The 15,409-nt window shown below is 40.6% G+C and overlaps 1 protein-coding gene across 1 annotated transcript; it reads left to right on the forward strand.

Moving 5' to 3' along the window:
• The first annotated feature begins 1,000 nt into the window (after positions 1-1,000).
• LOC102780588 (protocadherin-17-like) lies at positions 1,001-13,666 on the forward strand. Its single transcript, XM_006788403.3, has 4 exons — positions 1,001-4,640; positions 5,806-5,864; positions 6,016-6,185; positions 12,889-13,666. Exons 1-4 carry the CDS (start codon positions 2,172-2,174, stop codon positions 13,464-13,466), a joined length of 3,276 nt encoding a protein of 1,091 aa, XP_006788466.1. The 5' UTR covers positions 1,001-2,171; the 3' UTR covers positions 13,467-13,666.
• Positions 13,667-15,409: the final 1,743 nt, after the last annotated feature.

Here is a 15,409-nt window from a genome sequence, read left to right on the forward strand (position 1 = left end):
TGGTATGACTGTGACAATGCACACACATTTGTCAATAGCAGTTCTTTCCTGAGGTTTTAACATAGACTGAATGATAATTAGTTTCCCTTTGTTGTCCTTATCTCTTACCTGCAGAAATGGCCAATTTATGCAGGCTGCACCCTGGCAAGGCAAAGTTGATGCTCCCCAGAGGAGGAAAGCAGCCATGTTTCAGACAATGAAAATGAACTCGGGGACAACTCAAGGTTGATTTAGATCCTGGGCAACATGGAATTAAGTGAGAAACCGGGCCACACTAGTTGACACAGCTTCCTCTCAGAATGACTCTGGTATGGTACCTGCATCACCAAGGAGCCCCATGCGTCACTAAGATTTGGTCAAGTGAGGGGGAAAAAATGCAAATGTCATATTGTTGAAATGCTGAGTGAACTAAATGTCAGTCCATCTTTTTCCATATGAGATATGAGATTGATGTGGATAGGCTATTGAAAGCAAGTGTGATAGATGCAGAAGGCAGGTTATACCAACAGCTGTGATATTTGAGCTGGGAAATAAGCCTTGTTATTTTTTTTTCAGAGGAATAAGCAGTTCTCTTATGTCCTTTGCAGAGATAATCCTGAAAACACCCACAGTCTGTCTCTTATTTTATGTCATGGTTAGATTTTCTCAAAACTAATCGCACTAATCGACAACAAGGTACAATGCAAGAGACAGGTGGTCGCCTGTTATTTTTTAATAATGAATAAGAATCTTTAGTTTTGAATATCCAAAGATGTTCAATGACACCAAGAACATGGCACTGCAAGGGGAAAAAACCTTGAAACATTTTTATCAACTTTAATTTCACATTTTCCACACCATGTTGGCCATCTGATCTACTTCACCTTAAAAATGATCACTTGTCAAGTCCTCACCGCTTCTACTTCCTCCCAGCCAAACACATTTCACCTATCTTTTCATAATCCCTAGTTCACTTCCACATGTATTAGGAGCAACATCCACAAGCACGTTTTCCCTCTGATGCTGCTGCTCTGTGCGCGCACATCAGTAAATGAATCACGTAGCACTAGAACAGCCCTTCTTCATGCGATCTTGCCAGACCTATTGGAGAAACCCCCAAGGCAAGATCTGTCACTGTTCACTCATTTGCTGGAAGACGATCAGAAACTATGTTAAATGCACCAAGAAACAACCTACACCGGAGTCTGTTATAAAGGCGTCGAGAGGATTCCGGGCAGATCAGCTCACTGTGAAGGGAGCAGGTTTCAACAGTTGACGCGGAGAGAACTGAGCGCAGGAAAAGCGATTAATTTTGATTATCTGAAATCTTCCAGCAGCCTTTTTTTCTTTTTGCATTTTCTGGCAACGTTTACGGGGGCAGTGCAGATGAGCATTGTCCGAATGAAGGATGCGAGAGCACTGGGTCCAATTGGACTGGATTATGGGATTACTGGACTGATTATAGGACAATCATCGGGCAAAAGTCGCAGCCGTGCTATAGATGCTCTTGAATGACGGGAACACAAAAGGTTGGACAGGAGTAGCAGCTCTATATCCTGCTTTTATTCTACTTTGTGGCATGGGTAGGCTGTATATGCTACACGAGCAGAACCCATATGCAACAGTGTGCCGCACAGGGAAAAAAGTAAATGCATTGCGAATGGTAACATCGGCCAATGCTGCATTTTGAACGGGCATGTCAGAATTTGCTGTAGCCTAGGTGTAGATGTCGCATGAGGGCAATGCGCTTTTGTAAGCTACGGTCTAACCTTCACCAGAGAGATTCAAGCGCTTTAACCTTGGATGCAGGAGGGAATATTAATACTTTATAGTCATCGATTATTCATTAAGTCCCCCCCGTGAGAAAAAAAAAAACAACGAAAAAAACCCAAAGCATTTCTCGTACACGATGTTGAATTTGATATTTAATTCATACATCAGGTATCGCCAGGCGGTCATCTTTGTTTACAGAAAGAGTTCATCATAGCCGAGCGGCATATGAAAGAGGTTAAAATACCAATTTAAAAAGAGGTAGCGGTTCACGCATCGATTTAGTACCTAATTAGACAGAGATCGGCGTAAACCACATGCCGGGTTCGGGTTTAGTAGTCTAGGTTTGCCGTAATCAACAGGTTGAAAGTCAACGAGGATTTTTTTTTCTCTCTGCCACTACTGCGGATCAGGTTGAAGGGATGCGTCTCTCTGTACCCGTTTTCTTACTGCTGTGGGTTAAAGCCCTGACATTGAAAAATCTCAATTATTCTGTCCCGGAGGAGCAAGGACCTGGAACTGTTATAGGTAATATAGCAAAAGATGCCGGATATGGGACCATGGAGAGAGGGAAAAAATCAAACTTCAGAGTACTGGAGAATTCAGCACCACATCTGGTGGATGTTGACCCGGAGAGTGGACTAATCTTCACCAAACAAAGGATTGACAGGGAGACATTATGCAGGCGTAACCCAAAGTGCCAGCTGTCTATGGAAGTGTTTGCAAATGACAAGGAAATATGCATGATCAAGATTGATATACAGGACATAAATGATAACTCACCCAGTTTCCCCTCAGATCATGTCAATATTGATATTTCAGAAAACGCAGCTGCTGGGACACGCTTTCCTCTCACTATTGCACATGACTCAGATTCTGGGGAAAATGGGATAAAGACCTATCAGGTCACAAGAGATGATTACAATACATTTTCTCTGGATTTAAAAGTGAGAGGCGATGGGACTATATATCCGGAGCTGGTGGTTCAGAGACCTCTGGATAGGGAGGATCAGAGTCATCACACCCTCCTTCTCACAGCAATAGATGGAGGGGAGTATCCAAGATCGGGCTCCATGCAGATCAACGTCAGAGTGACTGATTCGAATGACAATAGCCCAGTTTTTGAAAAATCCTCTTATGTTTTAGAGATTCCAGAGAATTCTCCCCCTGGAAAAGTACTTATAGATTTGAACGCCACTGATCAAGATGAAGGAAGTAACGGGCAGGTGGTGTATTCCTTCACTGGATATGCATCTGAGCGAATACAAGATTTGTTCTCCATCGACCCCAATACTGGCGTCATCAAGGTCCAGGGAGAGATTGACTATGAAGAGAATCCAATCATAGAGTTTGATGTGCAGGCTAAGGATCTGGGGCCCAACCCAATACCAGGCCACTGTAAAATTACAGTCAAAGTGCTTGACAAAAATGACAACTCGCCAATAATTAGTTTTGTTTCTGTCCGGCAGGGAGCCATCAGCGAGGCAGCGCCTCCGGAATCTGTCATAGCGTTGGTCAGAGTGACAGATAAAGACTCCGGCCGTAATGGTCAACTTCAGTGCCGGGTACTAGGAAATGTACCTTTCAGACTGCAAGAAAACAATGACAATTTTTATACGCTGCTCACTGATAGACCTCTGGACAGGGAAATGAAAGATGAATACAATGTAACAATTGTAGCCAGAGATAATGGGATCCCGTCTTTGAATTACACTAGGTCATTTACTGTAAAAATCTTGGATGAAAATGACAACGCACCACGCTTTACAAAAGCAGTGTATGTGCTACAGGTGCCTGAGAACAACATCCCGGGGGAGTATTTGGGCTCCGTTTTGGCCCACGACCCAGACGTGGGTCGAAATGGGACAGTGACATACTCCATTCTTCCATCACATATAGGAGATGTTTCAGTCTACACATATGTGTCTGTTAATCCCACCAATGGAGCCATATATGCCTCCCGGTCTTTCAATTATGAGCAAACTAAATCATTTGAGTTCAAAGTTCAGGCTAAAGATGGAGGATCACCTCACATGGAAAGCACTTCTACAGTTAGAGTCAGTGTTCTCGATGTCAACGACAATCTCCCGGTTATTATTTTACCGCTTCTTCAGAATGATACAGCGGAAATCCCGGTTCCTAGAAATGTAGGTATTGGATACATTGTGGCTACAGTGAAAGCAGTGGACCATGACCATGGAGAAAGTGGACATTTGACCTATGAGATCACAGAGGGAAACGATGACCACCTGTTTGAGATGGATCCAGTGGGAGGAGAGGTCAGAACTGCCCATGCTCTTTGGGAGGAGGTCGCCCCAGTGGTTGAGCTGGTGGTGAAGGTAACTGACCATGGCAAGCCCCCCTTATCTGCCGTGGCTAAGCTGATCATTAAGGCGAACACAGACACAGCAACAGGAGGGGGATCCAGCGCGAGTGGGGAACAGCAGCACTGGGATGTGTCCCTGCCCCTCATAGTTACCCTCTGCATTATCTCTGTCATGCTCTTAGCAGTCATGACCGCCATTGCTGTCAAGTCCAAGCATCAAGATAAGGAGGCTGGGAATTATAACTGCCGCATGGCTGAGTACTCCAATCCTCCAGTGGGGAAGGGGAAAAAGAAAAGGATCAACAAGAGTGACATCATGCTGGTTCAAAGTGAGATGGAGGAGAGAGATTCTGCGAGTCGAATGAATGTGGTGAGCAGCCCGTCTCTCATCACCTCGCCAATTTGTTTTGACTACCAGAGCCCCCTGCCACTCACACTGCCCAGGTCAGAGGTCATGTACCTGAAAACCACCCCGAACAGCCTGACAGTCCCCAGGGCAGGTTGCCACTCCAGCTTTGCCGGGCTTAGCACAGACACTCCAGCGAATAGGATGTCAGTGATACAGGTAAGAAGAATGCTGCACTGTGTTCTTTATCAGCCCTTTATTCTTGCTTATCTGTACACACTGCTTAGCCATACTGATCTGACAAAAGAAAAGTAATCGACTGAAAAAAGAGAAACTCTGTCACTGTGAGCAGACATCATTATTTTCACTTTTTCTCCCGCTGTTATGATGCTCTGAATCATTCTCTGCATATAAAGCGTGATACGGCAACTTACTGTTGAATTGTATTCATGTGCTTCAAATGGCATTTCACTAAGGATAGGTTGTTTGATTTTTTTTTTTATCCATAGCAGTATTTGAGAATCATTTCGAAATTGCTCAATCTTAAGTCTTCTCTTGGAAAATGGTACAGTTGGTCTTCATAATCAGAAAGCACTCTCAGTTAGACATGCAAACAGTGTGAGTCTTGAAGAAGGCTGCTGTGACCCTGCCAGATCTGCTGCTATAGAGTGAAAACAAAACCTTGCCTGAAATGTGGGATTGGACAGGTGTTTGAGCAGCTTGTCCGATCACATTACTGAACCAATGTGCACCAGACAGCGAGATGCACACAGCATAACCTTACAATCGCATTTTTCGCTCCCCACAAATATGGGCCAGATCCACCAGCCCGTATCCAAAGTTGGCACGATAAGGCCATTAATAGGGTCCAGCCATGCCTTGTAGAGACGGCAGGGTAGAATACACGAGCCAGCTAACATGCTAATTTGACAGCATAGGCTTGTAGTGCAGTTTAGCACAGCAGAATTATGTGTTGTAAACGATGTAAATATCTAGGACAGTCTCATTTGGAGATGATAACGCAGATGACAAGGCCTGGCACTGTCACCAGTCACTAGAGTATGTGGGTGTGATCAACACAAACACATTATTGTCAAGATAGGGTGGAAAGGATGCTGATGACAGTGGCTAATGCTTAACTCTTCGCCTCGCCGAGGGAGAGTACATATGGTCACAATGGAGATTTGTTCCTCTCGTGATTTCGTCACTGCCAGGTGCTCAGCAGATTTTCTTGAGCAGATTTTCCACCTGCTAGAGTAAAGAAATTCAAATCTAAAAACTGGAAAGGGAATTTCTTTTCCTGTCTTAATCTCATGTTACTTGGGCTGTCAATTAGAATTTTACCGTGATCAATGTAAAAATATTATTTTCCTTTCCTTTTTAGACTGAAAATTTTCCCTCAGAGCCCAATTATGCTGGCAGCAGGCAGCCATTTGTTCAAAGGTAAGAGCACTAGCCAAAAACGCCCTGACCAGTGCATTTAGCTTCTTCACTTTTGTATCAAGCCAGCTGACTATGGCTATCAAACAGGAGTTAAGAGGTAAGTTAAATTCTTTTTTGTCTTTCTTTTTGTCCTCTTCCTGTTCTGCTGCAGCTCAACATTTAAGGATGCAGAACGAGCAAGCCTCCGAGACAGTGGCCATGGTGATAGTGACCAAGCTGATAGTGACCAGGATACTAATAAAGGCTCACACTGCGACACGTCTGCCAGGGAGGCCCTCAAGATGAAAGCAACAGCAGTTAATGGCCAGCCTTTCGAGCAGGGTGAGTGGACATCTTGAAGATGCCTATCTGACTCTTACACTAGACATTATTTATAGTTTATCCAGTGGGAACATGCATGCACCTCACTGATCTTTAAGTGGGGGTCTACCATTTTGGGGGTGCAGCCAATGCAGCCACTTCTCCTGTCAAGAAGCTGAACTGTCATTAGATGCTGTAGCTGCAGTGTTACTTTGTCCCACTTTAACTTGCATGCAGCCTGAGCTGTGTTTCAAAGATGACATGAAGGCACCAGAGAGGAAGGCAGATGATAGTTTAAAAGGATAAAAGTGTTCTTTGGCTGAAGGTAGAAATTGCAAACATTTTCTGTCTGATTTAGCTATCAAATCACCTCATATGCATGGCAAAGTGTACCTCCGTAGGTGCCTTTCTTTGATCATGTCATTATTTTAATACAGGTTTGTCACATACATGTCCTGAATAAGATGACAGAGACAAGAAACATGATCGGCACTTGCGGTGCAAAATGAAAGATATTTATGGTGCAACACGACAGAGAGCTTCCATCTTTTTTTTGGAAAGACTTTCTCAGCTGTTATTGGTTTTGCTGTGGTTGCACTGTTTTGAGAGGAGCTTGCTTTCCAACTGAAAATAGAAATGTTACATTTTATTTCACAAATCTGAAACGATCGGCGCTGCCAGGAGTATAATCATAGATGACTGTCAATCTGTTTCAACCTGGCTGACCTGATAGGGTCTGATATATTTAGCTATTGTGGATATAAACTGAAAATATGAGAGCAACTCTCAGTGGTAAGATAAAAGATAATGGGGGACTTGAGTGAAGTGGTGATGTTTCTCATTTCCTTGTCTGCGCCTTGGAAGAGAATGGCTGTGGTCATCATGTCCCTGTGCAGTACTTTCCACACCATTTACATTGCTATGTACTGTTTGTTTGCAGCATGCTCAGGAGGGCAGAGATGGAAACACTCTTGCGGCTGCCAGAAGGATGTGCGAATCTCTCTCTCTCTCGATCTATCTCACTTTTATATATGTGTGAGTGAGTGAGTGTGTGTGTGTATGCGTGCTATGAGGAATTATGGTAGACCAAACTTGACTCTGTGGGAGGTGTAAATTCAATCACTTTTTTTTTGCAGCACATTTCTGAATCTGATTCAACCCAAGTTCTAAGGCCAATCACATGAAGAGATATTGAAGGAGATGTTTTGTACATGCAAAACTGAATACTTACAAGTGCAGTACTGACGCTTCGCTTGACGGGAATGTCAGTTAATTTATAGACCTGCATTTCTAAGATAAGAGAAAAGCGATGAATTCGGGCTTTGCTTTTAATATCAACATGTTTTGCTAATGGCTTCCCTGCTTGCATGTGAGGAATGCAGTTAAAAGGAAAAACTAATGGTTGGATTAAACTCTGTTCTCTCTCCTGGGGTTGGTCAGTTGAACATTAAATGGTGTCACTGTCCGCAGACTACAAGCTGGAAGGTCTACATTATGCATTATGCCTTAGACGTGATCGCACACACACACACAAAACACCCTCCAACCCACATACTCCTTCTGTCTCTCTCTCTCTCTCTCACACACACAAACACACACCACACAAACATGCAGGTACATTTATTGAACAACAAAGCCTCTGTTTTTCAGATTTAGACAAGATAGTGCTATTATCCAAAATGGAGACACCTCAGAATTTTAGTTCCAAATGCACCAACACAAAAGCTTGTGGGTTAAGTAGTATTGCTTTTATGTCTTTACCTTTACCATCCCTCTAGTCTCCTGGCTGCTTTGATACAGGTAATATATGCACCTGTGCAGCTTCCACCATCATGCACTCTGAATATTTATTCACTCTCACAGACACCAGATGCACAGTGGGTATGTTGCTAGGCTTTCTCTGATTCTATTTATAATGGGCAGGCAGTTTCTTTGTTTTTGAGAACACATTATTGTTGCATTCTACAGTTGCCCATAAGATCACAGCTATTTGTCACTTTGTCATGTTTCTGTTATGTGGCGATGTAAATGCAGCAGCAGAATACATAAAGGTGCTCCGTCGTTTCAGAGCACGCATTTAACAAAATTTTACTCAGTGATAAATGTAAAATGGAGAGCAGGCAGAGCAGATGAAGGCACTCCCACTTCATTTAGCCTGTTTTAAACTATCAAAATCCCACAACATCTAACAGTACTGCTATACAAGCTAGTGTGCCTAGTTAATTTTCTATGTATATATTGTGTGTTATAGAAAAACCTGTAGTGTAGGACAATAAAAGTGGAAAAAATATCCTTTTGGTGCAATTTACACAATTGCAAAAAAAAGGGTAATAGCTTAACCTTCGCAATCATACAGACAATATAAACAGTTAAAATATGCCTTTTAATGCACTTCAGCTGTTAATTAATGTGCTTGTTCTAAGCTATAACACCTCTTTTTGGCACCCAAGTGGAGACTGCAATATATATATATATATATATATATATATATATATATATATATATATATATATATATATATATATATATATATATATATATATATATATATATATATATATATATATTATAACTAGTAATATAAACTATTTAATAATCTTAATTGCAGGATAGGATAAGTTATAGCTTTTGATAGACACTATAAGCTCGTGTGTATGAGCCTAGATATGCTTAAAACTGCACAGGTGCCATATATACAATGTTTATATGCTGGTAATAATTCTGAGCAGAAAGGTCTATAATGTAAAGTATTATCTGAGTAACAATTTAATCTTATATAATATAAACATGTCTTTCAATTGCTCTGGGTTTTCTAGCACCATACAATAGTGCAAACGGCAAAAATACCTTACTCTGTTGTTGGTGTACCTTCTAAGCACATACATCCTTTTGCATCAGCATCATCTGCTCGCTCCTCCGCACTGGTGATAGGCAGCATGGAAATGAATTCAGCATCTCCCTGCTTCTCCTTGCTCATGCTTATTGTTCTGGCCTTGTGTATCTGTGCATAAAAAATACTTTTTTCTCTGTGGCGGAGAAAAGAAGATGGAGAAACACAAATGCATGGGGCACAGAACTGTAATCTGGGGTGTAGATGCATCAAAGCGTATAGCACTTACAATATGCAGGCTCTGTGTTGCAGTTATGCCAAATCAAAGCCATAATTTAGTTCTCTCTTGTAAGATGCTTTTTGAGCAAATGCATATTTTGAATCCTGACAAAGCGCCATAATAGTTTATGCTAAGAATGTAACATAAGTTCTTACAACCTCCAGCATGAGAGGAAAAAATCATTGCTGCCTGAAACCCAGAAATACAAATTTGTTTAGTAAATCTAAGAGTTGCTATAGCTTGTCAGCATCTACTTGTGTTTTCAAAGATACATTTACACATCGTACTGACCCGGTACAAATATGAGCGACCAAGAGAAGACTTTATTTTTACTGTTTAGATACAACTTTAACAATAATCACAAAGGTTTCTGTTCTTTACCTTGGATCTGACAGGCCACATGCAACTTAATATAAACTGTAAAAGCACAATCGATGATGATCATTGACCTGAGAAAACTTGATAAAGCACATGTTCCGCTTATATCTTATATAAAAATAAATAAATAAAATTTTAAAAAGCAAAATATTAAAAAAAATCACAATTTCCAGATCGTTGGACTAATTTTTAGTGCTATCTGTTAAGAAAATGTGAGTCTGTGTGCATTAGCTGTGCACCAGCTGGTTTAATTCTTCTCAGAGCACGTCTCACGTCACACATTTATATAAAGGATCTTCAATCCTCTATATAAATTCAATGTTTGTTATGTTTACTTAGCTGGGAATAGCAGCAGAGCAACTAGCAGCACACAAAGGTAAAAGGTGGGGTTTTCATTTAGTGAAATCTGCAAGGTCTGTGTTTATACTCATTCTGATGCGAGATCTTTCTACAGAAAACCTCAATGTGAAAAAAATTGGCCTGTATAAACAGACAAAAGTTACATCTCATATACAATTAGGAGATGACATGATTTAAAATTACACCTATTATTCCCAAAAGTCTTTACTTTGCACATAAAACACACACAACTTTACAAAGAAATGACTGTTGCCCTTTCAAGAAATCTGTAGCACACTGAATGCCATTTTAACATTTGTTGGGAAGAAAATATAAAAATCTTTCCCTTCAACATTTTTGCAGGCGTGGAATCTGTAAAACAGTTCTTATGTAAATTAACTACCCCATTTAAATCTGCCCAGTCCTTATAAATAACAGTTCCATTATATCCTATGGCTATGTGTGGGTGTATTGGTGTTCGTATACTTGAGCAGCGGTATGTGATAATTGTGGCATGTACTTTGCAAATGAGCTTCCACTGGCTGTGTGGCACATGGTGCTGCTTTTTACTGCTCTTGGGGGTTTTGGCATAGAGGAGGTATCTTTTTTTTAAATTTTGAACTTCCTCTTTGCCGTTCAGTATCCTCCAGCAAACTGGTCGAGGCCAGTTTATGCGGAAGGTACTGTTGCCTTTGAAAAGAAGGATCTATCCACCTCTTCTAGGATGAACGCGTTCATGTGGAGCTTCCTCTTATTCCAGGCTGTGTATTCCCATCCTCATCAAAGCTGGGTTTCAAAATGAGATCAAGTGCCTCATTCAGGGTTACTCATTTGCTCCACAGAATGACATGTGAGCAAGATAGAGGAGTCTTTTCTAGCTAATCAGAGTAGCATCAAGTCATGTGAATTAAATATTGCAGTTATTTATATAAAGGAAATACAAGTTTTGATTGGAATTTTAGTTGCAGGAAAATGATTTTTTATTTATGAGAGAGGAATGATGTGAAGATTTAACATCATATGTAACAAGATTGTATTAGCGGTGTTTGTGTCCTGTTTTGTTTGTGTCCCAATCTGTATTAATGTCTCCCCCATTCAACAATAAGCGTACAAGTCATCTATGTCTTGATGCATGCTCAGTCATCCAGGTAAGGAAATGCCAGAAAGTTGATTCTGTTCATCTGGAGATAACGGAAAACACTATCCCCAAGTAAACAGAATCAATTTTCTGGGATCTACAACATCTAAATATTTAATCAAATACTAATCAATTCATTGTTTGAATTTCTTTGTATATTTAGTGAAAGGGTGCCTTTAAAACCTCAAAGTAATCACAACAAATAAAAACTTATTTTTTTACTTAAGTTTAATCAGTCAGCAGAACAATTGGAGGATTTACAGATTAAATTTGCAGTTTCATTTTCATGTATAGCGAATGAAAGAAAAGTAGGATTTACCGTCAATTTACAAAGACGTGTTTGACATTTTTGTTCTTGTGGCTACATGCAAGACATCTCATTGCATCATTGTCAAATTAATTTCAATAGCAAAGTGTAATGGCGTCAGGAAAAACAACACCTTCTACATCATTACACCATGGAAATTGGCTCTGTGGTACGTGTTGCTTTCTGTGTGCTTATTGTACCCCTCCAGGGCTGGGCGTGGTGTGAAATGTAAACGATGGATTTACAACCCAAATATAGAGCGCTGTCCATTTCTCCTTTGTTGCTGACATTTAGTGCCATGAACACGTTGTGCAGTCCTGTGCTGTGGTGTGCCACATCAGCCAATCAAGCAGAATCTGCTGCAGCCATGGAATATCCAGCGGACCACTTAAATCAACAGTACTCAATACTTTCAGTGTGGATTATATTTAAAGCTTATTGTTTGGCCTTTTAAAAGAAGCTTATGGGAAAGATTTAATCTTAATTTTAGCCAGTGTCCAAAGACAGTTGTTTAGGGAGCTTGTTGATGACTGTTTACTACAGCAGAGGTCCACAAGTGTTCAGAGAACAGCTCAGTTCACAATATGCATCCACTAAAAAAGATGAAAAATGTGCCAATGAGCCCCTGGCTATGCACCAGAGTCCTTTAAAATAAATAAAAGAAACACTCAAGGTCAAATGGCACTTCCACAATCAAGCTAAAATCCACTGACATGAATATATTATTTTAGAGTTAATATAACAGTTTTTGAACTGCCTCCCAAACATTCTATCTTTTGAAGTTTTAGAAAAAATATACAAAAATGAAAATAATGAGCCCGCACAATGTCAAACAACATCCCAACTATGGAGTGTTTCAAAACTTTCTGGTCAGAAATGGCAAATGCAGTCATGCAAATTCAGGCTTGTTTTTCTTTCTTTTTTTGTTTATTTCACACAAACATCTTCTGATAGAAATGTAAATGAAAAAAAAAACATCACTTCCTCTGCACCAGATGATATTTTCCAGGAAACACCTACACAGGTTGTTGAGAATAGCGGAGGGAAAAGATTTCATATATAGGACGAATCATTCATTTGGTACAATAACGGAAAAAGAAAAGAGTAAAATTAACTTTTTTTTATATGACTTTATTTGCGTATCAGTGCTTTAAGGTTGCATCATAAGCAGTTTTTAGAATGGAAAACATGCATTGCTAAATTCAAACCCTCACAGTTGCTGTCGCAATAAGCTGCTGTTGCTATTTATTCTGAAAATGTCTGGTGACACATACTCTATATCAACAAAGATACTTAGCTATGAGCTGGATTTTAATAGCATCAAAATTTGCATCAGTTTGTGGCATTTTATTATTGCTGCTCATCCTTCAAATGCCATCTACATCATCTTCTGTTTTTTTTTTTACTCACCCCAGCATGGTCCAATAACAAAATGTTTAACTGTTTTTACAGAGCAAGACAAATCAGTCCACTGCACCGATGAATGTCGTGCACTGGGACATTCTGACAGATGCTGGATGCCAAAGTTACGGGTAGGAAGCCAAGCAGACAGCGCCGATAATCGCACCAACCTTTTCATCCCTGTGGGAATGGATGCCATGGTAGAGACAGAGATTTATGGCACCATCAGCTGCAACAGCAGAAAAACCCTCAGCACGTTTGGAAAGGAACAGCGGGACAGTACAATCCTTGTGGCCAATGTCAAACCTTACTTAAAATCGCAGCGTGCACTAAGCCCACCGCTCCAGGAGAGTCCATCTGCGTCTAGTAGTCCCACCAAGAGTAGTGTGCCCCCGGACTTGGCCAACCAAGAGTCCAAAGAAGTGAGGGACGGGGGTTCAGACAGCAGTGCCTATGGCCCTCCAGATGGCCAGTGCTCCCCACTGCACACAGAATTGGAGGAGCCCTCCTACCTGACCTGCGAGCTCAGGCCTAAGTCCCTGTCAAGCAGTCTCATTCACAGCTCTGTCATCAGCCAGGAGTGTGGGGGGTCAGATTGTGCTCTCGACCCTCGGGACTCTGGTAACTGACAGGTGGGGCGCGATCCCGTTCTCTCTCACCTGCCAGGGGTGATGATGATGATATCACAGATCAAATGACCAAGAGCTGATTTAATTTGACCCACAGAGGTGTTCAGACACGCATTGTAACCAAAAACCATCTGCTTTGTATGTCTTTTCTTTTTGAGTTTGTGACTTGTTGTGTTCAAGTGAAATATGTGTCTTTGACTGCTGTGAAGGTTTGGGGGTGGGTGGGGGTGGGGGGAGCGGGGGGGTGGGGAGGTGGGGGCCAATCAGTGCTTACCTGACTACAAGTGTTTTCATAGTGTACTGTACCCGTCGATTTAGGTGTCTGTATTTTACACATTTCAAACTCCAATTTTGTGAGGCTGTTGAACAAATTGCTACTGTTAAGCTATTGAGTCCTGTCTGCTTTTGTACAGTGAAGCTTTCTGTCTCCATTTAGTGTATAAGGAACATCTCTTTGAATATCACAGCAACTGAAATACATATCAGTGACGTTACATTCAAAAAGTGAAGTGTCTTATGAACTGTTAATGGTGGTGCAACAGGGAATGTCCCTTTTCATAAAACCATTTGAGGTTCCTCGAAAAACAATTTTTTAAGAATGTATTTGTAATTTTATTGTCGTCCTCTCTGCAGTTTATGTGAAAATAAGCTGAGCTTACACGTGAATGTGGGCCACTGTACTTGTTGTGTATTTTATTAAATTTGTATACACTGTGCGTGCATGGAAGGCAATTATTTTTGACTGGTGACAACTTCTGAAGCTGTCTTGTTTATGTGAGAGAAGTGCTTTTATGTCTACAAGGTGCTTAATGTGTGTTAATGACAGATCGCACTAGTGACTCTGCAAATGTGCCAACTTTAGCTATATACTGTATACCAGCACATGTGACCTAGCAGTAATAAAGATCTTAGTCACAGAAACTGCTAAAGAAAATCACAATCAACATTTTACACAGCTATTTCTATTTAATAAAGGCAAATAAAAACAGGCACTGTGTATTAGTGCACCCACCAGAAGATGGCTTGACTCCCTCTGCTCAATGCTTTTATTAAAAATATGCATCGTACGGTAGAGATGGATAAATTTTCAGGGATATTTTTAAATTCAAAGTCATCCGAGCTGCTGTCAGTCTGGGCTACTTGTGATTATAGGTTTGTTAAATATGCATGTTTCCTGACAAATGATGAGACGCAACTCTAAGAAAAAAAAAAAAGGGAAAAAAATGACATTCAGCTGTAACAAGCAGTTATAAGCAAGGACTTTTGCAATGAATTCTTTGATTAGATAAAATGAAAGTTTAATGATCCCTGTGGGGGGAAGTAGGTCATTGCAGCAGCAAAGGATTGAACAAATAGTGCTATTAGAGGTTATCACAACTATATGCAAAAAAAGAAAAAAAGAATTATGCATCAAGCACAAATAAAACATCTTCACTGTAGCAATTTCAAGGTTAGGAGAACCTAGCGTTTAATATCCAGGGTTTTATAGTCTTTTTACTGACTGTACAAAATGTTCGATATTTGCTCCCTTCCTCATTACGAGACCAAATGTGCAAATTTGCTGTTTGCATGCACTGTACTCTATTTACTATTCAATCAAATGCAGAAGGGGTAGGTGTAGTGACAGAAGGCCATAGTCTGCAGACATATTCAAACAGACAAACTGCAGCAATCCATCCATTTACTTAATTCTCTCCTGCTTTCCAAATGTGGCTGCTGGTTGTCCATTGCAGCAGAAGACAGGGATATACATTTTTTTTATTCCTTTTTATTTTTATTTTTGAAAACTGCCAAAATACTCACTTGACACTCTGTGTATGGAGAGATTAAACATAAGCATGGATGTATGTTTACAAAGTTAGATCACTAAACTTCCTGGAATCCTGGAAATGTAAAAGTGTTTTCTATTTTCTCATCTGTAAAACCATCACACAAAAGCCTCT

This window comes from Neolamprologus brichardi, chromosome 16, assembly GCF_056152115.1.
Source record: "Neolamprologus brichardi isolate AB-2024 chromosome 16, ASM5615211v1, whole genome shotgun sequence".
NCBI classification, from domain to species: Eukaryota; Metazoa; Chordata; class Actinopteri; order Cichliformes; family Cichlidae; genus Neolamprologus; species Neolamprologus brichardi.

Excerpts from the sequence above, each read along its gene's own strand:
- LOC102780588 (XM_006788403.3), top strand. The coding sequence starts at position 2,172 with ATGCGTCTCTCTGTACCCGTTTTCTTACTGCTGTGGGTTAAAGCCCTG. Across the intron at positions 5,865-6,015 it reads AGGCAGCCATTTGTTCAAAG|CTCAACATTTAAGGATGCAG; the intron begins GTAAGAGCACTA and ends GTTCTGCTGCAG. Across the intron at positions 6,186-12,888 it reads TGGCCAGCCTTTCGAGCAGG|AGCAAGACAAATCAGTCCAC; the intron begins GTGAGTGGACAT and ends CTGTTTTTACAG.